Source organism: Lepisosteus oculatus, chromosome 7 (genome assembly GCF_040954835.1).
Source record: "Lepisosteus oculatus isolate fLepOcu1 chromosome 7, fLepOcu1.hap2, whole genome shotgun sequence".
Classification (NCBI taxonomy): Eukaryota; Metazoa; Chordata; class Actinopteri; order Semionotiformes; family Lepisosteidae; genus Lepisosteus; species Lepisosteus oculatus.
The window spans coordinates 8,341,629-8,365,693 of NC_090702.1; the positions used below are offsets into that span (position 1 = coordinate 8,341,629).

The 24,065-nt window shown below is 40.9% G+C and overlaps 3 protein-coding genes across 7 annotated transcripts in view; 2 read left to right on the forward strand and 1 right to left on the reverse strand.

The window, feature by feature from the left end:
• Positions 1-3,002: 3,002 nt before the first annotated feature.
• On the reverse strand, positions 3,003-5,475 carry LOC138240757 (uncharacterized). Of its 2 annotated transcripts, XM_069191966.1 has the most exons (4): positions 4,922-5,475; positions 4,664-4,829; positions 3,901-3,966; positions 3,004-3,796 (listed from the first exon to the last, which is right to left on the reverse strand). In XM_069191966.1, exons 1-4 carry the CDS (start codon positions 5,314-5,316, stop codon positions 3,071-3,073), a joined length of 1,353 nt encoding a protein of 450 aa, XP_069048067.1. In that variant the 5' UTR covers positions 5,317-5,475; the 3' UTR covers positions 3,004-3,070. The 2 variants fall into 2 exon arrangements, with proteins under 2 accessions (XP_069048068.1, XP_069048067.1); XM_069191967.1 differs by lacking the exons at positions 4,664-4,829; positions 4,922-5,475 and adding an exon at positions 4,264-4,592 and having other exon boundaries at positions 3,003-3,796.
• Positions 5,476-6,664: 1,189 nt separating this feature from the next.
• LOC138240758 (uncharacterized) lies at positions 6,665-8,091 on the forward strand. Its single transcript, XM_069191968.1, has 3 exons — positions 6,665-6,944; positions 7,052-7,117; positions 7,220-8,091. The coding sequence occupies exons 1-3, from the start codon at positions 6,876-6,878 to the stop codon at positions 7,943-7,945; spliced, it is 861 nt and encodes a 286-aa protein (XP_069048069.1). The 5' UTR covers positions 6,665-6,875; the 3' UTR covers positions 7,946-8,091.
• A 15,190-nt stretch (positions 8,092-23,281) lies between these two features.
• Positions 23,282-24,065, forward strand: part of bicd1a (bicaudal D homolog 1a) — a 141,682-nt gene continuing 140,898 nt past the window's right edge. For 3 of the 4 annotated variants that reach the window (XM_069192118.1, XM_069192120.1, XM_015353093.2), the window contains exon 1: positions 23,282-23,812. In XM_069192118.1, coding sequence (XP_069048219.1) covers positions 23,585-23,812 — 228 coding nt within the window. In that variant the 5' untranslated portion in view covers positions 23,282-23,584. The remainder of the gene's footprint in view (positions 23,813-24,065) is intronic. The other variant, XM_006633704.3, reaches the window with a different exon arrangement.

Consider the following 24,065-nt stretch of genomic DNA (forward strand, 5'->3'; position numbering starts at 1 on the left):
TGAGCCTTCTTCATGATAGAGTCAGTGTTCACAGTCCAGGTTAGATCTTTAGAGATGTGAATTCCCAAAAACCTAAAGCTGGTGACTGTTTCCACTTCCGTTCCATCAATACTGAGTGGGCTGTGAGTGTGTGGCCTGTGTCTCCGAAAGTCCACTATTAGCTCTTTCGTTTTCTTTATGTTCAAGTCCAGGTTATTGCTATGACACCACCTAAGCAGCTGTACAACTTCATCCCTGTAAGTGGACTCGTCATCATCACTGATCAGTCCTATTATAGTGGTGTCATCGGCAAACTTAATGATGCGGTTGTTGCCTTGTCTTGCTCTGCAGTCGTGAGTAAATAAGGAGTACAACCTTGGACTCAGACAGCAGCCTTGTGGGGTTCCAGTGCTCCAGTGCAGGGTGAGTGGTGTTGATGTTTTATTGCCTATCCGCACCACCTGTGGTCTCTCGATAAGAAAGTCCAGCAGCCAGTTGCAGACAGAGTTGCACAGACCTAATCCCCTGAGCTTTGTCACCAGTTGACTGGGTATGATGGAATTGAATGCTGAACTGTAGTATTTCACTTAGTGTAGTATTTCACTAAGGACACCCTGCCCTTCACTATACAGATGCAGCCATTCAAAATGGGTGAGGTATTTCGCGGCATACCCCGGTGGGCGTGTCGCGGTGTCACGCGGTATCACGTGGTGTCACGTATCATTTGACGCTCTGCCGGAAACTATCCGGCGTCGCCTTGTAAAACCGCCAGGGGGAGCTTAACCTCTCATTTACAGCATTTGAGCCTTTAATTTTGAACTGTGTATTACAGCATGTTAATCATCAGTCATTAAAATGTTGGTATATTTTATGAAAGCAAGATTGCTCAGTTGGACAAAAGTACACAACCTACCTTTATCAGAAATATGTATGCATCAAAGCCTTTACTGAAGATATTACTAATAGTATTAATAATGGATTAATAGAATTAATAAAATGGATGATGTCAGGCATTTTGTTTTACTTCAACGGGCATAAAAACTTCCTTGCTTTTAACAGGGCGTTTCATAATTTCTAGCTACGAAAATGATTTAAAATGCGACACCTATCATTCAACTAGAGCTTAAAATATCACAAGGATCCTCAAGAGCACAGCAAAGAGTGTATTAAAAGACACTTGTATTTATCAACGCTTTCTTTTCCATATACCAGATTTTATGGAACCACTTCAGAGGGGTGTCAGCTAGTCAGATTCCAGGAATCGGCACTTTAAAGGAAAAATACACACCGGTATTCCATTTCTCCCTAAACATTGTAAGCTTCGAAGTCTTTAACTAACGTGATACCGGAGTAAACAAGCATACTTTTAGAATTTGATTAAAGGGGAATATAATATGGAATCGCGTATCTAAAGAATTTAATAACGGTATGATTATATCCGTGTACTGCGACAGGGCTGTGTAGGGCTGTTTCGCCTGCCTGTTCATGCAAGCTGTCTTGTAGCCTACTGGTCTAGGTGCATGACTACCAACTGGCAGGCTGTGTGTTGAAATCCAGCTGGTGCTGGACTTTTATTTTAACAAACATTTCTTCAAAAAAATAGGTAAGCGATATTATGGACAATCAATTGACTTTTATATTTCAAAATATCGCAACATGATCGATATTTGCGATATTTTGAACATATCTTCCCTTCTGACAGCGGTTCCTGCTTCTATTGTGTGTGTGTGTGCAACAGAGTAAATTTTTATAGAGAAATGGAGGCTGGACAGTATGCGTTACAATATAAACATTTATATTGATTTAAATCGTGTTCTGATTTAAATTGCAAACGCGTGTTTAATTATGTGTTTTTTAATCATAATCAGGCTAATGCATTTCTACATTTACTGTATGAACCAGCTTAGAGGTTCATACAGAAAGTCAGCTTGTGTTTAAATTGAGTGTAAGGTAATTTATGCTTCTAAAGTCATGGTCAGTATTTATTATTGTACTGTGCTGTAAACGTTTTCTGTGCCTAGTCACATTATTTTATAGCGTTTTGATTGTGTTATTAAATCCGGTGGCGCTGTGTGTTAGTTTCCTGATTCCCATTATTTAAACTGCGACACTGATCATTCATCTCTAAATAAACTTTATTTTATATAGCGTTTTAAGCGAATAGGTAATTAGAATGCTCATATACCTAATCGCTTTTTCTACATAAACACAGCGTGATTGCTCTCTGAAAATGCTTTTCCTTTATTTTTCAAGTAGGCTCAGATTTCAACTATAGATCGTATTATTATAAACTTTCTTGGAAAAATGTATTCTATGTAAACCATGTTTGCTATTAATTCATTTAGGGCTAAGATACGTTCATTGTCTTCCAATCGAGTCGAGTTGACATTGGAAGCCTGCCACACCCGGACTGTTAAACTAACGCATTAGCACGTCAAAGCCCATTGAGCCAGTATTGGCTTTAGTATTCCCCCCTTCTCCCCTCAATTCAATTCAATTCAAGGTGTTTTATTTGCATGACAGATGGGTACAAGCAGTGTTGGGTATGTATATTGTAACGCTTACGGCAGACAGGCACTGTGTAAGAGCCGACGCACCAGAGCAGCGCACTGAGGGAGCGTCTGCATTTATAACTTAGTTTTTAAAATTAGTCAAGCAATATGAAGCATCTCCTTTTACTTAGTGCCTGAGCATACTGCAACGCGTGTGAAGTCCATATCGATATTAATTTTGGAACTTAAACATACAGTATATGGCTGGTCTCGGTACTTTAAAGAAAACATACACACCAGTATTCCATTTCTCCCTAAACATTTTAAGCATCGAAGTCTTTAACTAAAGCGATACCGGAGTCAACAAGCATACTTTTAGAATTTGATTAAAGGGGAATATAATATGGAATCGCGTATCTCAAGAATTTAAAGACCAGACAATCGCAAACTCGTTTTCAATAAAATTATTTTATTCATTCAGCAGTTTGTGAGAGGGACATCCAGCAGGGAGAGACACACACACACCGGTTTTCATTGACAAAATTGTTTTTTTTCAATTCCTCTTGTCTAACAGGAATGTTTTGTTTGTGGACAGACTGTTAGACAAGAGGAAAAGACCGCCTCCTCCTACGAAGCATTTCGTTGATCCGATCACGAATTATTTTCCAGTCGTACGCAGCAAGGGTTGAGAATCTCCGATTCACCATCGTACTAATGGTTTCCCGGAGATTGCAAGGCAAGGCACTTTTGCCTCTGGACCCATCGAAATTTACAGACGTGGTCCACCCCCAGTAAATTTCAAAAGTCACAAGATTTCGAAACACGAGGGCGGCGTAGCGGTCGGCTCTTGCTTTCCCGTCTATGCCGATGCACTGCAAGTATAACCCCCCCTCCATCTCCTGGGTGATGGGTAGCAGTTGGACATCTGGGAGAATTATTCGTCCCACTGGCGTCTGTGAATTCCGCTGTGCTTCCTGGGGGGAGACAGACGGCGGGGACAACATCAACAGATTCCTGCGCGGTGGTGAACTGAGAGGCCGGGATGGAGTGTCCTGAGGCGGTGTGTGCTCTGCGGGGGGCAGAGCTTCCGCCAGGCATTGCAACCTGCGAGGCGGGGAGAGGCACTTTTCGGGAGACAGCTGCTCAACTGTTTGACTGCTGGAACATACTGTCTCCTTCCTCTGCATTTTCAGGAGTGTCTCTAGCCTCCCAATCCTCCCCAGTAATGCATCGTACTGCTCCCGCTGCTGCCAAAATGTCTCCACACAGGTGCTGCTTCTACAGGTTGGCACCCTGGCCAGTGGCCGAGAGCAGAGACCCACGGCCTGTGGCAAAATAACATAATTCATGTAAGAAATAAAGTCACACAGCAGTATTCATCAGTCGCGGAACAGAAGTCAAAATAAACTTTTCTTTTTTTCCGTCTTACCGCTTTCTTTTTTACTGTCCTGGTGGTAGATCGTTTCGCCCGTGCGGTGTTTTCTTGAAGAACAGGCTACGAAGAAATAATGAAAGAAAGAAAATATAATTAACAAACGTGAGACTGTCTTTCTCTGACTTACATTCCCGAATGTCCCCCGCCCCGGTCAACAATCCTAGGAAGAACACGAAACAGCCTGTTAATAAAATTGTTACAATTTTGTTCGGTCAGTTCTTCCTCCCAGAATTTATAGATCGCATCGATCAGTTCCTGCTTTGTGACGGGCTTAGCGGTTTTCCGAACGTAGTCTTTCAACGAATGCCAAACCATTTCTATCGGATTTAGATCTGGGGATTCGGCTGGAGTTTTCACCCATTTCACTCCTTCTGCTATAAGCCTCGCCCTTGCTGCTGTGTGTTTCGGATCGTTGTCTTGAAAGAGACGGTGCCTTGATCCAAACTGCTCCCTGATATATGGGGCTGCATGCTGTGTGACCACGACTTCCTTGAAGAATACACGGTCCATAATTCCTTCGAAAATAAGAAGTGGTCCCGGGCCTCTTCTAGATATACCCCCCCAGACGTGAACCTTCAGTGGATGTTTGGGCTTTGGCTTGTCCACACGTCTCCCCTTTTTGCAAAATGCCATTGTTGAAAACTGTTCCAGAGCCACTGTTGTTTCGTCGGTAAAAAGTACATCCTGAAATGCCTCCCCCTGTTCAATCCATTGGAGCGCTTGCTTGAGTCTTTCCTCTTTGTTTTTTTAGCCTTACCATGGGGTTGTTTTTTCTGTATCTCCATCTAAGCCTCCTGCGTACTCTTCTTATCGATGTCAGGCTTATATTCGCACCGAGGTCAGCCCATAGCCGTCTTTGGACTTGAATCGCCGGTAGCTCATCATTTTCATCGGTCAGTTTGTCGATAGCTCGCACAATAGGACTTGAAAAAAAAAGAGATCCGCAGTTAGTTTTAAAAATAATGTGCGTAGTTGTATTTACATGCAAGAAAGGTATTTTTAGAAATTTATTTACCTTTGAATCGTCCTCGGTTTAGATTCTCTTTGCCTCCTCTCCCCTTTATAATGCCGTCTCACTGTGCTTTCAGAAACGAAGATGTCCATCGAAGCCAACTGCTGTACAATGTCCCGTGTTGACTTCCCATTTCTTTTCATCTTCATTATTTGGTGTGAGAGAGTCTTCGTGATTTTGGTCATTGTCCGTCCCCTTACCAAAGCGATACAGTGGTGCAGCTTGAATTCTGTACCTATATACTGTATGGTATGGTACAGATAAAACTTACACCATACCGATGAGCTAATGCCAGGGAAAGACACTCCTATTTTATTTAAAACACAATACGCCAGGAAATGTGTCTGATGCATTAGCAAGTTAAAACAATTGGGTCGAAAACCTGGGCGTAACACCATTTCCTTTTTCTGATCACTCGCTTCTGGATACACATCTCACCTGTCCTGTTCTTTGTTTTCCTGGTTTGCTGATTATGCCTGCTGCGGTCCACTCCTACCCTCACACCTAAAGAAAACTATTTTAAATTTCTTGGCGCAGTTCATTAACCCTTGTATGTGCTGTCCGCGCCCAAAATGCAATTTAAAAAAAGTCAAAAACCGTGCTCAAATGCAATTTTCAAAGTGCAATGAAATACAATATTGTTGTTGCTGCTGTTCTGGTTGTTTTTATCCCGTAAAGCGTTTTGAGAAGCCACCTTTAAAGGCGATATATGTTGTAGAACCGCTTATTCTTATGGAATGTGTTCCGCAGGAGATTCAAATTTTTATTTATTTTTTAATCACGTATCTAAGGAAATCTCAGTATAACTTTGTTCATGAACAAACAGTGGCATGTTACATTATCATTGTTTTTTTTTAACAAGGCTCGCCAGCTAATGTGAATCGAAACCTGTCTTGCTAGCTTTTAAAGTCGTGCATGTGTAAACGACAATTGAAATAGAGAAAAAAAGACCTGACTGACAAGCCGATACATACTCTTAGAGTTTGATTAATAGGGAATATAATACAAAAATACAGTAAGGGACTTAAAAGTTAAAGGAGATGCTTCATATTGCTTGACTAATTTTAAAAACTAATTTATAAATGCAGACGCTCCCTCGGTGCCGCGACGGGTGTAAATATCAAAGTATACATTCCCAACAAAAATTGTACCCATCTGTCATGCAAATAAAACACCTTGGATTGAATTGAATTGAGGGAGATATTGTATAATTGAGGGGACAAATATACTGTAGACAGTATTCAAGGCAAATAAGATACTTATGGGTACGCAGGCATTCACGACAGCAACATACAAAACGTTTGCACGTACTGAGTTAAGTTATTACTTGGTTTTCAAAGTGCAATGAAATACAATATTGTTGTTGCTGCTGTTCTGGTTGTTTTTATCCCGTAAAGCGTTTTGAGAAGCCACCTTTAAAGGCGATATATGTTGTAGAACCGCTGATTCTTATGGAATGTGTTCCGCAGGAGATTCAAATTTTTATTTATTTTTTAATCACGTATCTAAGGAAATCTCAGTATAACTTTGTTCATGAACAAACAGTGGCATGTTACATTATCATTGTTTTTTTAACAAGGCTCGCCAGCTAATGTGAATCGAAACCTGTCTTGCTAGCTTTTAAAGTCGTGCATGTGTAAACGACAATTGAAATAGAGAAAAAAAGACCTGACTGACAAGATTTAATTAATGCAGATCAGTAAATCAAGGGACAAAACAACTATTGCGCCCGGGTCCTCAATGCGCTTTGACGTGCTAATGCGTTGGTTTAACAGTCCGGGTGTGGCAAGCCTCCAATGTCTCCCGACTTCGGCAAAAGGCACCCGCCTTTCATTGGAAGACAATGAACACACTCTAGCCGTACATGTGAATATAGCATAAAGACACCAAGGGATTGGGTGAGCTCCCATCACAAAAAAAAAACTACGAACCTGCACTACAGCGATCATAGTACATTATGGAGACCGAGGCCTTTTACGGGAAGAGACGGGGTGCTTCTGCCGCCCCAGCTTCCAAAGAGCGAAGGGTAAGCAAATACAGCAGACTTCATCTGAAATACGCGATTAGAGCTTATATTACAAGGTATTATTGCCGTTTTGAATTTTAAATTCAATTATAATTATTTCTTCGTAGCCTGTTCTTCAAAAAAACACCGCACGGGCGAAACGATCTACCACCAGGACAGTAAAAAAGAAAGTGGTAAGACGGAAAAAAAGAAAAGTTTATTTTGACTTCTGTTCCGCGACTGATGAATACTGCTGTGTGACTATTTCTTACATGAATTATGTTATTTTGCCACAGGCCGTGGGTCTCTGCTCTCGGCCACTGGCCAGGGTGCCAACCTGTAGAAGCAGCACCTGTGTGGAGACATTTCGGCAGCAGCGGGAGCAGTACGATGCATTACTGGGGAGGATTGGGAGGCTAGAGACACTCCTGAAAATGCAGAGGAAGGAGACAGTATGTTCCAGCAGTCAAACAGTTGAGCAGCTGTCTCCCGAAAAGTGCCTCTCCCCGCCGCGCAGGTTGCAATGCCTGGCGGAAGCTCTGCCCCCCGCAGAGCACACACCGCCTCAGGACACTCCATCCCGGCCTCTCAGTTCACCACCGCGCAGGAATCTGTTGATGTTGTCCCCGCCGTCTGTCTCCCCCCAGGAAGCACAGCGGAATTCACAGACGCCAGTGAGACGAATAATTCTCCCAGATGTCCAACTGCTACCCATCACCCAGGAGATGGAGGGGGGGTTGTACTTGCAGTGCATCTGCATAGACGGGAAAGCAAGAGCCGACCGCTACGCCGCCCTCGTGTTTCGAAATCTTGTGACTTTTGAAATTTACTGGGGGTGGACCACGTCTGTAAATTTCGATGGGTCCAGAGGCAAAAGTGCCTTGCCTTGCAATCTCCGGGAAACCATTAGTACGATGGTGAATCGGAGATTCTCAACCCTTATTGCGTACGACTGGAAAATAATTCGTGATCGGATCAACGAAATGCTTCGTAGGAGGAGGCGGTCTTTTCCTCTTGTCTAACAGTCTGTCCACAAACAAAACATTCCTGTTAGACAAGAGGAATTGAAAAAAAAACAATTTTGTCAATGAAAACCGGTGTGTGTGTCTCTCCCTGCTGGATGTCCCTCTCACAAACTGCTGAATGAATAAAATAATTTTATTGAAAACGAGTTTGCGATTGTCTGGTCTTTATATTCTTGAGATACGCGATTCCATATTATATTCCCTTTTAATCAAATTCTAAAAGTATGCTTGTTGACTCCGGTATCGCTTTAGTTAAAGACTTCGATGCTTAAAATGTTTAGGGAGAAATGGAATACTGGTGTGTATGTTTTCTTTAAAGTACCGAGACCAGTCATATACTGTATGTTTAAGTTCCAAAATTAATATCGTTTATGGACTTCACACGCGTTGCAGTATGCTCAGGCACTAAGTAAAAGGAGATGCTTCATATTGCTTGACTAATTTTAAAAACTAAGTTATAAATGCAGACGCTCCCTCAGTGCGCTGCTCTGGTGCGTCGGCTCTTACACAGTGCCTGTCTGCCGTAAGCGTTACAATATACATACCCAACACTGCTTGTACCCATCTGTCATGCAAATAAAACACCTTGAATTGAATTGAATTGAGGGGAGAAGGGGGGAATACTAAAGCCAATACTGGCTCAATGGGCTTTGACGTGCTAATGCGTTGGTTTAACAGTCCGGGTGTGGCAGGCTTCCAATGTCAACTCGACTCGATTGGAAGACAATGAACGTATCTTAGCCCTAAATGAATTAATAGCAAACATGGTTTACATAGAATACATTTTTCCAAGAAAGTTTATAATAATACGATCTATAGCTGAAATCTGAGCCTACTTTAAAAATAAAGGAAAAGCATTTTCAGAGAGCAATCACGCTGTGTTTATGTAGAAAAAGCGATTAGGTTTATGAGCAATCTAATTACCTATTCGCTTAAAACGCTATATAAAATAAAGTTTATTTAGAGATGAATGATCAGTGTCGCAGTTTAAATAATGGGAGTCAGGAAACTAACACACAGCGCCACCGGATTTAATAACACAATCAAAACGCTATAAAATAATGTGACTAGGCACAGAAAATGTTTACAGCACAGTACAATAATAAATACTGACCATGACTTTAGAAGCATAAATTACCTTACACTCAATTTAAACACAAGCTGACTTTCTGTATGAACCTCTAAGCTGGTTCATACAGTAAATGTAGAAATGCATTAGCCTGATTATGATTAAAAAACACATAATTAAACACGCGTTTGCAATTTAAATCAGAACACGATTTAAATCAATATAAATGTTTATATTGTAACGCATACTGTCCAGCCTCCATTTCTCTATAAAAATTTACTCTGTTGCACACACACACACAATAGAAGCAGGAACCGCTGTCAGAAGGGAAGATATGTTCAAAATATCGCAAATATCGATCATGTTGCGATATTTTGAAATATAAAAGTCAATTGATTGTCCATAATATCGCTTACCTATTTTTTTGAAGAAATGTTTGTTAAAATAAAAGTCCAGCACCAGCTGAATTTCAACACACAGCCTGCCAGTTGGTAGTCATGCACCTAGACCAGTAGGCTACAAGACAGCTTGCATGAACAGGCAGGCGAAACAGCCCTACACAGCCCTGTCGCAGTACACGGATATAATCATACCGTTATTAAATTCTTTAGATACGCGATTCCATATTATATTCCCCTTTAATCAAATTCTAAAAGTATGCTTGTTTACTCCGGTATCACGTTAGTTAAAGACTTCGAAGCTTACAATGTTTAGGGAGAAATGGAATACCGGTGTGTATTTTTCCTTTAAAGTGCCGATTCCTGGAATCTGACTAGCTGACACCCCTCTGAAGTGGTTCCATAAAATCTGGTATACGGAAAAGAAAGCGTTGATAAATACAAGTGTCTTTTAATACACTCTTTGCTGTGCTCTTGAGGATCCTTGTGATATTTTAAGCTCTAGTTGAATGATAGGTGTCGCATTTTAAATCATTTTCGTAGCTAGAAATTATGAAACGCCCTGTTAAAAGCAAGGAAGTTTTTATGCCCGTTGAAGTAAAACAAAATGCCTGACAAAGTATGGCTTGGACAGATTCCAAGTGCTTGTACAAATGTGCTAAAGAAATTATACTTTGAGTATACAGCTTGTCCAAAGTCATCCATTATTAATACTATTAGTAATTTCTTCAGTAAAGGCTTTGATGCATAAATATTTCTGATAAAGGTAGGTTGTGTACTTTTGTCCAACTGAGCAATCTTGCTTTCATAAAATATACCAACATTTTAATGACTGATGATTAACATGCTGTAATACACAGTTCAAAATTAAAGGCTCAAATGCTGTAAATGAGAGGTTAACCTCCCCCTGGCGGTTTTACAAGGCGACGCCGGATAGTTTCCGGCAGAGCGTCAAATGATACGTGACACCACGTGATACCGTATGGAACAAGCTACACTGCATTGTTTAAAGCTGATATTCTGGCTACTTTAAATAACCAGCTGGATTAAATCTTAGGATAAATTAGCTACTAACTATCTAACAAACTTGAGCAAAAATTGCTTCTTATTATTTGTAACTTTTCTTAGGGATGTAATATAACCCATGTTCTTTAAGCTCTCTAGATGCAGGACACAGTATTGTCAAAATAGTTAATCACTTTTACTTGGTTTTCATAAAATTAAATTATGTAGGAGAATATTCAGTTCCACTTAACACTTAGATTTCTATTACTTAGGAATATGTCACTTGTTACACAAAATAAAATGTACTGCCTTAACAATATACATCAATGGTTCCTCTTTTTCGATGTCAGATTATCAAACAAAAACTTGACTTGTTTGCCTCTTGGTTAAGAAAAATAACACAAAAAAGGATTGAGGCTGTGGGTGACTTTAAAGGAACTATCCAATACTGAATATCCAATATTTAATCATCCCTCAAAGGGATTCATCCTAGTACAAAATTCCCTGTATGCTGTAAAAGATGCAGCCTTTCAGACAACACTTTCAAAGATTCACAGAGCACCCTAAATGGTGTGGCCATACTGTCACTGGAGTGTGACCAGAGGCCATATTCCATAGACAATGGAGCTTGTAGAACAATCTAAGCTTGTAGAACAATCTTAACTGTCAGGGGAAAATAAAGAAACATCTAATATTTTTAAAGTTTTCTTCATTACAGGTAAATTAACTCCTGAAACCTAATACAACAGATTATGCCAATAATGTACTACTCCAGTCCTGCTTCACAGTAAAGTATAACACAAAGAACATTTAATACAATCAAGAGAATGGATTAATCAAATACAAGAAGATGCTCTAGCCCTGAAGAACATGAGTTTCACATGCCTGTGATGTCAAATACTGTATGTTGTAGTGTAGTCTAATAAACACTAGAGGGAAACAGTGTATTACTGTTCTGTTCCCCACATTTAACATGAATACAGAGAACTTGAATTACAGGTACAGTTTGTGGTATTCACGTGTATAATTAATGTTAACTTTCTTGGCTGCAGAGTAAACAAGTATTTTCATAGACTGACTTTCATAATATGATGCTGTCAAAAAATAAATTAGACTTTTTTATTTTTTGGTTAACAATTTCAATCATAACTGCTCTCTCACTAGCAGTTAAAGCTTAAGGGTTTTTACACATACCCTTACGCATAGTTGCCTTTGGTTTTCCTGTTGATATACAGTGCAGTAGTTTTATAATAGCATATGTTACTTTTTCTACCATTGGTGTACCAAATATGTCCTGAAGTTATCCTGACCAGTCTTGTGCCAATCACTAAATACCTTTGACACAAGTTTAACTCATTTGATGGCAGGAAATCTTTTTCAGGAAACGTCCATACCATTGGGTTTTCAATATAATTCTTGGATCCTCGAATAATAGAGTGGCAACTAACCGAGTTACTTGGATTAATTAATGCATCCTTTCATGTCAGCCTGGAGCATGGAGTATTTGTCAACCAAGGTAAACACCAACACATACTACACCTAGTGCCACTAGGAGAACTATCTCAAGTTCAGAACTGAATGGACAGAAGTGGCGACTGATTTTCTCTAGGAATCTACCACATGTACTGTAAGTGGTAAAACTGCAATAGAGTTGTGTAAAGTACCCCAGAAAGCCACCAAGCAAGGTGCACAGTCAGCATTCCTTTCTGGTTTTCTCAACAAATGCCAGAATAAAGGTTACTGGAGAAAGGCCACCTCTACACTAAGGGATCAATGTGCCCAGGCCATCCTAAACCCTAGTGTCTGCCTTTTCAATCCAAGCCCATACAAGGTCCACCACTTGAGTATGGAGACATGATTCCAGCAGGCCTGTCCTGGACAAGATGTCTGCAAGCATGATCAAGGGTCTTTGCAGATGTACTGCAACAGATACAAGGGTTTTGGCCCTAATTGTGGAATCAGCGGTGTAAAAACCTGGTGTTAATATTTGAGCAGCTCAACGATTCTTGTCATTTGCAGATCCATTGTTCCCATGGAATCAGGAGAATGGTTCAGCATCTATATGGCTTTCACATGTTCCAATGAAAGCAGGACCAGAAGTGGAATCTCCAACATAGTTGGTACCATGACAGAGGTGCTGGAGAGTGATGAGATTTCTTTGGACAAGAAGCAGTGAAGCAGAGACATACAATGGGTTCCTAAGGAAGGTACAAGTATTGATTAAGAGAATGCAGGGAATTCAATCTGATCCATATCTTGATGTACCCATTGCATGCAAGCCTGATACTTAAAGGTAGCACAGGTAGCATAGTGTTAAACTCCAATGCACTCATAGGTCAGGACTGAAGACATAGCCATTTTCCTTAGGAAACATGTTCCCAAAGGTAGTGCATTTGAAAAAGCCAGATAGGATTATCACAATTTAGCACTTCATTGAAGTCTAATTCACCTTTTCCATAAAATTAGAGTGCCCGAGATAACTAATAATCTTGATTAATTAACAGGACCACCTGTTAATTAATTCTGCACTATTTTTGCAGTGCAGAATTACTGTACAGTATGAAAGAGCTCAAAAATATACAGTATTCACTATTTTCTGAGACTTTTATTAGGATTTGAGAGCATTTCTTTCTTCTCCATTGGCTTCTTTGTTTGTCTATGATTTGGTTGCCTCTGCACTGTTTCCTATATATCTTTAACATACAAAAACATTCCTTTTAATCCAGTTCCTTTGGTTCTGAGAGCTACAGTATTTCAGAGTGAGTTTTGTCTTCTTGTCTGGGTGTTTTTGTGGTTTTAATTTTTGGAATCTCACAGTTCCATTTGTCTTCCTTCTTCTTTTCTTACAGGTTGAAAAAAACATGGAATGAACAATGAAGAGTGGGCCTAGTAGGCTGAAGAGCAGGTAATTCAGATTCACAGAAGCTAAATCTTCACCTTTTAGAGTTTTAACTTTTTGTATAGTTTTCCCACAGCTGTTTACTTGAAACAATGTGCTACAAGTTTCGGAAATGCTCAGTCCACCATAAGAAAGACGTTTTGGTGATGGAAAGTACATGTTGTAGTGTATACTAATGTTAGAATGCAAGAGAAAAAATCAGGCACATTTCCTTATCCTTTTGTTTGTAAAACATTGAACAATATACAGTATACTTGCTCTTTAAATGTACAGTATATCACAAGAAGTATTTTCTTTCAACCTTTTGAGCCCTGCATTCATTTCAACTTCACGTTGTCTGCCTTGTAAACTTGGTGTTCTTTGTGGAATCATACACAAAGGGGGGAAACTGGGATTTTATCATTTATTTTTTCTATAAAATGCACGCAGAGTCCATGTATTTGATAACAGAAACTGACACACTAGCACCTGGAGTGCTGCAAAAGCAAATAATCAAACTGTGAACAGCGAGGTAGCTGAACCTTGGACAAGAACTTCATCTGTGATCAGATTTCTGTGGGGCTTTAACTAAAAAATGAATTGGTTGGATAAATTTGTGGGGTACCTCTCTGGAATTTTTCCCGGCATGTTTAAAAAACGACTCTGAACCATCACTTCAGTTTGCATCATATTCCCAGTGTTATTAAAAACTTTATTATACTAAATAAAAAGGAAAAAAAGGTTTGTCTTCATAAATATCAATTTACTGTAGTTTGTAACTTCTTATGTAAGATTAATTTTTCAACACAAGGAACGTGCAGGAATCTCCTGCACCTTTAAATGAAAAAGAATATAAAACTTAATTACCTTTCAGGTATCTGAATAGTGCATTATACATTTCCAGATGCTCTTCTGTTTCACAGCAATCTGTTTCATTGGCTTTGCCTTTGCCTGCTGTGCTTCAATTGTGTCAATTCCCAGTTTCTAAGGCTTCATTAACCATCATAGCAAGTACTGTAATGAGCTGACATTTAGAATTTATTTGCAAGCAAATAATTACAGAAATTAAGTGTGTTACTTGCATTCATTTTCAGTATTGAATGATTATACGTTCAAGAAACTGTCATGCAATAGATTTACATAAGCAATAGCAGTCAAGACATGAAGGAATTATTAATTGTTCCAAACTGCTTGGGTGGTAACAGGGCTCAATACAAAAACACTTAAAAACGTAAACTTAAAATTGAATGTTGAGCCACAAGTAGCTGTTATTTTAACATTTTTAATCACCATACAAGTATACTTGGGTAGCATTGCTGCCTCGCAGTCCTGGGGCATAGGTTCAATTCGAGCACCTGGGGTGTGATCTGTGTGTACTTTGTCTGTTCTCTTTCTAGGATAGGTTCTGGCTCCTCTGAGATGCTGAACTGGAAGAAGTAGTTAGAAAATGGATGGATGGACAAGTATACTTGGAGATTAAGTTCTTATAACTATAATAATTAAATGATTTAAATTCATAACATTTTGGATAAACTGAGAAAAACTATCAATCATCACACTTAAGATACTATAATATAAGCCCGCAGCTATATCACCCTGCAACTCACAAATGGCAGTGCACTGAAGGTAATCGGGTGTGAATCTGGTCAGTACCTGGATAGGAGAGCTCCTGGGAAAAGATAAGGTTAAAGCTAGAAGAGGTGCTAGTGGGACCTGTAGGGGGCGCTCACCCTGTGAGCTGTGTCCTCACAGCAGCGCAGTCTCGACAGCTGGGCCTGCCTTTTGCTCAGTCCTGTTCATCGCCTCTATTTCTTTTAACCAGCTCCGTCCTTCCTCAATCAGAGCAGTGGATCTGTTTGGCAGAACGGTGGCTCTGTGGCTAAGGATCTGTGCCTGTGGCTGGAAGGTTGCTGGTTCAAATCCTGCAGCTGGTAGAGGAATCCTACTCCATTGGGTCCCTGAGTAAGGCCCTTAACCCCAGTGGCTCCATGGGTGCTGTATAAATGGCAGACTCTGTGCTCTGGCCCCAATCTTCTCTCTGTGTCTGTGTCTCATGGAGAGCAACCTGGGGTATATGAAAAGACAAATTCCACATACAAGAAATTGTATAGGGCTAATCAAATTATGTTATTATGTCATCTGGGCACCAACCTCCGGAGAATGCTGAGCTCTTGCTTTTGGATTAATACTACTAATATAATAATAATAATAATAATAATAATTGCTTACACTTATATAGCGCTTTTCTGGACACTCCACTCAAAGCGCTTTACAGGTAATGGGGACTCCCCTGCACCACCACCAATGTGCAGTAGTACTAACTGACTAGTCTGTCAGTAAAATGACCAAGGCTTACCCTTCAGCTATCCATGTCATAACAATAATTATTTAAAAACACTGTAGAGATTCCCCCATTTTCCCTTTGCGCAGACAGTGGTGTATTAAGAGAAGTGGGAGACTGGAACTGCAGTTCACTGGTTTTATTGCCCTTTTTAGGTACACAGGCTTGCTAGCCACTCAGGAGGCAGAGCAGGTAGAAGACAAAGAGGGGAGAGAGAGGGCAAAAGCTGCAACTGCTCAGTTTGGGGTTTAGGCATGATAGAGGGAAAAGGGAGAGGAGCCCTCTATTTCAGGTGTATATTAGCTGTACATACAAAGGGAGTCTTTACTAGGGCCTAATATTGAGTGAGATTAAATTGCAGATCAATGCAGAATGAGTCAGGACACCATGAGTGACAGAAAGGCCTAGGCTGCAGAAGATAACACCAGAGCTGTAGGCATGCCGAGACTTCTTACATTTAAAGGCACACAGTCCATTTCTTTTAGTTTTTTACATAATTAACCACTCTACTCCAAAAATTTTAATATTAAAAATATACCCCCTGAGCAGACTGTAGGTGTTCCTTTTCATTCCTTTCATCTCTTTTCATTCAAGCTCACCCTTTATATCATAACATTTGCAGTAAGGTTAAATGGAGGTCAAAGCATCAGTAACCAAAGCAATTGTTTTTATTTCTCATTTGAGATCAAACTTGTTTGAGATTATTGTCACTAGATAATATTGACCAATAGCACATTATTTCAAATGTGTGAAATAATGTGAGAAAGGTACTGCAGGCGACTACGCCACTTTTAAAGGTGCTAAGATCCTTCTCCCTGCACATGCTGTCAGAATTCCCCAGTAATCATTGCATCTTTAGCACAGATCATCTCACAAACACTGGAGTACATTTACAGCTTTTATTCTATTATGGTAATTGCAACCACCTTAAGTTATCACTGTACACATGCCCCCCAAAAGAAAACTTAAAAACCCAATTCCACAAAACTGGAAGAAGAAGGCAACATAAAATAATCCCACAGGGCGCTCTCTGAAGAAAGCACAGTCATGTCCCTCTCCATCATGTTCTAATAAAAATAATTCATCCTCGCATGTCTCCTGTCGCCACACATAACATAAGCAAGTGGGATCTACTGTACTGGGGTAATAAAATATTTGTGGACTCCTTACTATTTTTTTATGTATTTCACATATTTGACATCTAAAATGTGAGGGATAATTGAATAAAAGATCAAGTTAACCCGAGGAAACAAATGACACAGAACATGATACTCTTTCAAATCAGATTTTGTAACATTCAATATCGAAGATACTGTATGTGAAACTTTAGATTCAGTTAATGGTGGTACCCCCTGGAGCAGCAATGACCACAAACTAAACATTTCCTGTAACTGTTGATCAGGCTCTTACATCATATTTGTGAAGTTATGGCCCATTCCTCCTTATAGAACTTCTTCAACTCTGTAACATTTGACGACAGCCTTGCACAAACGCTTCAGGTCCTGCCACAATATTTCACTGGGTTTTAGGTCCAAACTTTGACTTGGAATCTCTTCTTCTTTGTAGATATTGTAGCGTTCTGCTCTCCCCCCCCCCAGCAGTGGACCGGATCGTCGCCCTTTGACCCTTCCCAGCTGCAGTTTCCCTTTCTTTCCAGAAGGGCTACAGTATATAAGGAGGAACCTTCAGGCAATCTCTCTCTCTTCCCTTGTGGCATGCTAGGGGTTTCCTCCCAACTGTGAGCTCTTCTTCCACCTGCCCGCGGCTAGAGAGCTCCCTTTGCTGCTGCAACTCACCTTCTGTCTGCTCATTCTCTCCCCCTCTTCCCTCTGAGCTGACCGATTCACCACAATATGTTTGTAGATCTACAGGCTCATTACCTTGATGCCAGGCACAGTATAAGTTCAGTTTCAGATCACAAAAGGATAATAATAATAATAATATCAGGAGATTCAGTAAGAAATGATGCAGGCTGGAATCTGGTTAGTTCAAGAAGAGCTGTCTAAAAAATAAGTGAGGCTCTGAGGTAAAAAATATAGAAGGGAAGCTGGCAAGCCATAAAAAAAAAGAAAAATAAAGTTAATAGAAAAAGGAGAAAAATGGGAAAAAAAGGGAGTAAAGAAAAAATGATCAAGACTAAAACTGGAAAGCGGGCAAGCAGAGGAGCAAAATGCAACCATTGGCACAGGCAACGATACAGCGGTTCGAAGGAACTACATAGGAATTCTAATTAATGAGATTGGGATCAAGATTGAAAAAGGGCTGTCTTAATTGAATGATCTCATCCCAATCTAGTTTGAGTGATAGGCTGGGAGCATGTGGGAATGTTACTGTTGCCAGGGGCAACAGCAGGACGCGAGTCAGAGCTGCCTGGGCATGACACTTTGTAACTTCCAAGAATATTTTCAGATTTGTTCTCCAGGAGATTTGAATAGGATGATCGTTACTGGGTCGAGTGACTGTAGTCTTGAACTTTCTCCATTTGTAGGCTGTCTCACAGTGGATTGGTGAAGCCAATATGATATGAAAGTATGGTAAAGGCCAAGCACACAAGATTTCTGATCTTTACATAGGTTCCAAACTCAGCCCCAAAGATCAACCTAATTACTTTGACACCTGATTTTAATTATTTTCTTAACTGGGCTAATAAAACTAGGAGTTCACTTACTTTTTCACACCCCCTGTACAGGTGATCCCTGTTATAAGTGTCACGATCGTTACTCCTCCTCTTAAGGGCGCTCCAGCCCTTCCTCGTTCTGTCCCATTCCCCACACCTGTTCCTTATTCCAGCCCCTCTTTAGTTCCACCTTTAAAGCCAGACGCAGGCGATTGCTCGGGGCTTCTCATTGATTTCCGTGTTGTGAGAGCCCGGGGTCTTGCCGCGTCTGGCGCCGTTATGGTTTTAGTTTCCTGTTCCTGATTCCCTGCCCCGCCGGTCCCGACCTGGTTCTGGTTTTAACTACGGATGGATCCCCTGGTCCTGGACTAAACCTCCCGTCTTGGATTCCCCCTCTGGATTTACCCTTGGATTGTTCGCCCTGGATTCACTCCCCCCGGACACTAGCACTGCATGGACACGCCCCCCTGTCTCCTGACCGATTCCTGCATGATATTTTTCCCTATTGTTTCTTCACCTTTTGGATCGTGTTGCCCGCATAGGGCCCGGAAAGAACTGTTCCTGACAATAAGTCTCCACACTACACGTCATTTCTGAAATACTCATTCAAATGTCGGCTCTGATACAGCCACTGGGGCTATCCACACATAGTATGGGCTTTTGTCAGTACCCTTGTCTTATTAACATTTATAGTTTTTAAGTCCTGACTACCCCTGCTCTAACCCTCTGTCATTGTGGGTTTTCTCCCTGAAAAGCCCTGTCAGCTTCACTGTGCTTTGGTAAGCAATTCTTTGCTTTCATTTTGCTTCCTTGCCAGTTTACTCTGTACCAGCCTCCTGCTTGTCTTCTGACCATGAAGACATGAACCATGATCCCAGATCCTCCCTGGCTTTGTCTACTCTGAGGTTATCTGGCTACGAACCTTTCTGACTCCTCTTTAGGAAAACCCTTGAATTCTGAAGCATGATCTCCACCTTGGCCTCAGCTGACTGGGCACTAGTCTCTGCCTGGATTCCAGCGCCTGCCAGGAAATCATTCCATCTCCTTAAGTGCTTGTTTATTAGAAGTTTCACACTTTCATGCCATTAATTAATTTAGGAACTTGACAGTAAAAACCCCCAAACCCACGTCATTTTTCAATTCACCAAAACCCAGAAACATAAGCTGCTTCTTGGAATTATTTTGCTTTGGAAATGAAAAATGATTGTGAAGAGCATAATCTAATGCTGTAATGTTTTATTCTTGTGGACAATGCTGTTACACTTGTCTAGCATTAAAGTTCAGTTCTTACTACCATGCAATACGTCGCTGATTCAACCAATGGCTTAGGGTTAGATCTCTAACTTTAAATGCATGAACAGTGTGTGGAACAAGAAATCTACGCTGAAGGAGCAAACGACCTTGTGGGTTTTAACGAGACCACAATTGGGAAAGGAGTTGGTGATGTTATATATTTCTATTTATTGTTTTTTTATGGGTTACTGTATAGACAGCCCAATTACATTAAGTGTATACCCATGTCAGAACTGTAAGTTGAGGATGTACCTCATTGTACTCGTTATTAGTTACAGCTAATTACTAAAGCTGATTATTTCTTATGGTTATTAATTTCCCTAAGTGATTTCATTATAAATTACACTCTTAAGTATGTAACGTGAACCTGGAATGGTCCTCTAGACTGTGTTTGATTAGCTACAAATGAAACACAACCTTAGTCTAATTTATGATCCCTAAATTGATTTAATTCCATTCATTCTTATGGAAAAATCTTCCTCTTTACATTGCATGAACAAAGTTCATGTTTTATTCTCTATGTTTACAACGTTCTTAAGGGGAATAATTCCACTTTATACATTGTTCTGCTTTGTGTCATGACTTTCTGGTTGCTTAAGCCAATGGGGACCACATGATATTGGATTAGTTACTATAAACCCTGTTAGATATTTACATTAAGGTGGTTCTTTTGATTCAAGAATTGTGCTCCTGGAGGGACTGCCTGGGGGCAGTGGTGTCCCCATCTGTTTCCCAGTGCTTTGCTTGCATGGTACATGGTCCTTGCTTGACCCAATGTTTGCTTACTCCTGCGGGGTGTGTGGTCCGCTTGCAGAAGATTCCCTTCACCTCCTGCACCTTCCTTACAGGGTCTCCAGGCCTACCATCTGGACCCAGTGTGGCGGACAGTCAGGGATGTGGCAGCATACAGAGAAGTGCATGGTAAGGTCTTCCGGAGCCTGTTTCAGGAAGAGCGGATAGGCTATGCATACAGAATAGCGGAGGTTGGTGGCAAAGACCCCAGGTCTTTCTCCCACCTGTAGCACTCAGCACTCCAATTGCTCTCGCAGCACCCGTGCCACCGTCAGCCCTACAACAGCAGCGGCCGAAAGCCATCAAGATGGATCCATAATCCTTGACTCATAGGTCCAGTAAACCCGAACCGCTTTGGGTTCTCCGTCTACACTCATGGCTTGCTGCACTGCCTTTTCTGTCCAGCTATGCAGGTCAGCAAACACCTCAAAACTTCTTCTTAAATGGCTCCCATAGGCCTTGCCTGTGTATCATGCCACCACCAGCAATGCTGTCTGGCTGTTAATCTCGCTTGGCTTCCCTGGCTCCCAGCCTGTCTCGGTAGGAGTCTCCATGCATCCTGCCATTTCCCGTTTTCTGACTTCTATGCCCAGTCTGTACTATGCCTAATGAGGATGACACAAACAGCTGTCTAATTTCTGTCTAATTCTGCTGTAGTGGTCCTACCTCATGTTCTGTCTGTAGGGGGGGATCTGTTGTCCAAGTCCAGCATATATAGACAGCCACATTTCTGGTGTCCCTGAGCTTCAATCCTGTTGAGTGGTCCTGCCTCAATCCTTGCTGACATTTTCCATCCTGATACCAGGTGAGAGAGGCTGGACTTATCCCACCATACTCCCTTTCATACCAATACTCTCTTTCAGTTGTTTGTAGCCATCAAACAATAGTCCTTACTGTTGCATTAATTTTACAGGATATGTAATGGTACATTTATTGCTGTCCACCTCTCTCTGTAAACTAAAGGGCAATAAACCCCCTGTTGTTGAAACTAGGACTCCTGTCTCCAGCCTGCTCTGTGCTGCCATCCAGCTGCTGAAACCAGGGTGTCGGGCCGTTTGCTCCATTGGTGTGAATGGATTAGTACTGTACATTTCAGCAGCTGAAATTGTGACATTGAACATCACCATTCAAATACACAGGTAATTGTTTTATGCTGCTTTGTTAAGAAAAAAAAAGTTGTAAAAATCGACTGGCAAATTTTTCATAACCAAATATTGTGTGGTGGTGCCGAAAACTGCTATAATGTCCCATTTTTTTCAAATGGATTTTTAAAAGTACAGATTTGGAAAATAGCAGTTCTTAGGACTAAGAATTAATGTGGGGTAATAAACTTGAAATATGTGTATTTTTTTGCTATTAGATGGTGGCACAGAGCTAAGCATTGATGTCTCACAGCTCGGGGGCTCTGGGTTCAATTCCTGTGTGCTCTCCTCCTGTGTTTGTGTGGGTTTCGTCCAGGTTCTCTGGTTTCCTCCCACAGTTCAAAGACATACTGGTAGGTTAATTGGCTTCTGGGAAAATTGGCCCTGGTGGGTCTGTGTGTGCCCTGTGATGGACCTGTAACCCTGTATTAATTAAAACAGTATGAAGATACTGTATATGGATGGAATCATAATGCTAGTCTATCTTTTAAGACATGCAACAAAAACAAACAAAAAGTCCTTAAAATGTGTATCTTGATGTATATTACTGTATGTTGTTGAAAATTGATTTAATAATTGTATTATCAAACAAGACACATACCAAATAATGTCCTATTTCAAACCAGTTGCTGTTTTAAAGCTCCTTGCAGGACCATTTGTGTTTTATTTGTCATTTACCCAGCAAGTGCAGCAGTCTCAGAATAGCACACACTAACCAGCAGACAAGGTGGAGACATTAAGAAATTACATAGTCAATTACATTATAGGGGGAATTCAGCATGTCTGGGAAGTGCATTAATCTTTAAGGAGTTTTCAGAATGTGTCAATGGATTTACTCAGACTTAAAGAGCTACAAGAAGTCAAGGCATCTGCTTAGTGTTTCTGTCAAAATACTGGCAACTCCTCAAGCCCAACGTCACTTGTCACCATACTGACGCATTGGCTTAGATTTTCTAGTTCAGGACTAAGAGAGGAACCGACTAATTTTTGCCAGCATCATAAGCATCCTCTTTTAATGTTTCCCACCAAAGAATTTACTAGGTCTTGTCTGGCTCCTGAGAGGAGGAGAAAACACGGATCAGGGTGGGACACTTGCTACAGTAGCTAAATAGGAATGGATTAATAAAACCAGCCACCAAGGGGATCTTTACCATTTAAGTGATCCTATCAGTTATTTTCAAATTACTCGCTATTCTTTACACAATATTTTGTATTTCAGCTGCAAGTATCCCTGGTATGGATCAGAGGTTAATCAAATGTTAAAGTGCAATGCAAAATCCTTTGACCAAAACTACTTTTGTTGTAGACTTTACTTTGCTAAACCTTACCCAAGGATAAACCTATGAAAAAGCTGTATTTTATCACATAAACTAATGTTTATATTAGGTGTTAAAACCCCTTAGATAAGCACAAAATGCATATAAATTAAGCTACAGTATTACAATAACAAAAATAAAATAGAAAGACCACATTCACATAGTGGACTATATTTACAAATATTTAAGAACACACCTAAAATAACATTAGGTTGTCTTTAAGTGGTCATTAATAAGGTTTAGTGAAACCACTGGTAAAGTGAACTATTTAAAAAAGAAATTTCAAACTATGACACCCTTTTTTTTTTGGCAGAGATCTGAAAACCAATTGGAGTGACCAGTGGACAGATTGTTTAATTCCATTTTGTATGGAGCAACCTCACAGTCATCGCGGCAGACATCCTAACGCAGCGCCCAGCTTCCATTCATCTGATCGCCTGCAGCTGAGCGAGAGGAGAAAGTGAGATGCGCTGGGAGGTAACCTTGACGTCACCGGTAGAAGGATGGGAGCCCGTCTGTGCACTTTGCTATAGTGTAGACGGGAGAGATGGCGGCTAATTGCCTATGAATAAGCAAAAAAAGGATGCTAGACTGATAAAAGGGGAAGGACGCTACGAGGGGCTTAACAGCGCTCCTTTTTTAATATAAAACCTAGTTTGGGAGTTATTTCCATCTTTTTTTTCTATCTGGTCGCGGGGTGGATTTTATAAGGGGGTGGGCGCAGCGTTCTTTACATCTGTATCCCCCGTCTACAACCTCTCCATCCGTCTGTGTGCGAGGAGGCTATGGCTGCGGAGGGTTTAGTGGAAAGTGCGGATCACTACAAAGCGGAGATCGAGCGCCTGACCCGGGAGCTCTCGGAAACCACCCAGGAGAAGATCAGGGCTGCTGAATGCGGGCTGGTGGTGCTAGACGAGAACCAGACCCTGAAGCAGCAATACACGGACTTGGAAGCTGAATATGAAACACTCAAACAGGAGCTGGAACAGCTCAAAGAGGTAACTGCCGTACAGGTAACTTAATTCTGTACAGGAGCCGGATTGTAAATTGGCAAGGGATGCAGCAGTGCATTACAATGAATGTGTCGGCCGACTGCATCGTCCTTCATCGAGCAGAGATGCGGGATTTGGTGTGTTGGGCATCGCATCCACGATGAGTTGGTGAAAGTGTGGAGATTAAGCGGCCCGCAGGTGATGTAAAAGAGATCAAGGCCAGATTCTGAGTCTCCTAAAAGATGCTGAGATTGACGGTTGCAGCTTTGATTGC

Coding starts and splice junctions, on each gene's coding strand:
- LOC138240757 (XM_069191966.1), bottom strand. CDS start 5,316: ATGGTGTTACGCCCAGGTTTTCGACCCAATTGTTTTAACTTGCTAATG. Junction 4,830..4,921: donor AAACCGAGGACGATTCAAAG/GTAAATAAATTT, acceptor TTTTTTTTCAAG/TCCTATTGTGCGAGCTATCG. Junction 3,967..4,663: donor ACAGAAAAAACAACCCCATG/GTAAGGCTAAAA, acceptor ATTTCTTCGTAG/CCTGTTCTTCAAGAAAACAC.
- LOC138240758 (XM_069191968.1), top strand. CDS start 6,876: ATGGAGACCGAGGCCTTTTACGGGAAGAGACGGGGTGCTTCTGCCGCC. Junction 6,945..7,051: donor CAGCTTCCAAAGAGCGAAGG/GTAAGCAAATAC, acceptor ATTTCTTCGTAG/CCTGTTCTTCAAAAAAACAC. Junction 7,118..7,219: donor GGACAGTAAAAAAGAAAGTG/GTAAGACGGAAA, acceptor ATTTTGCCACAG/GCCGTGGGTCTCTGCTCTCG.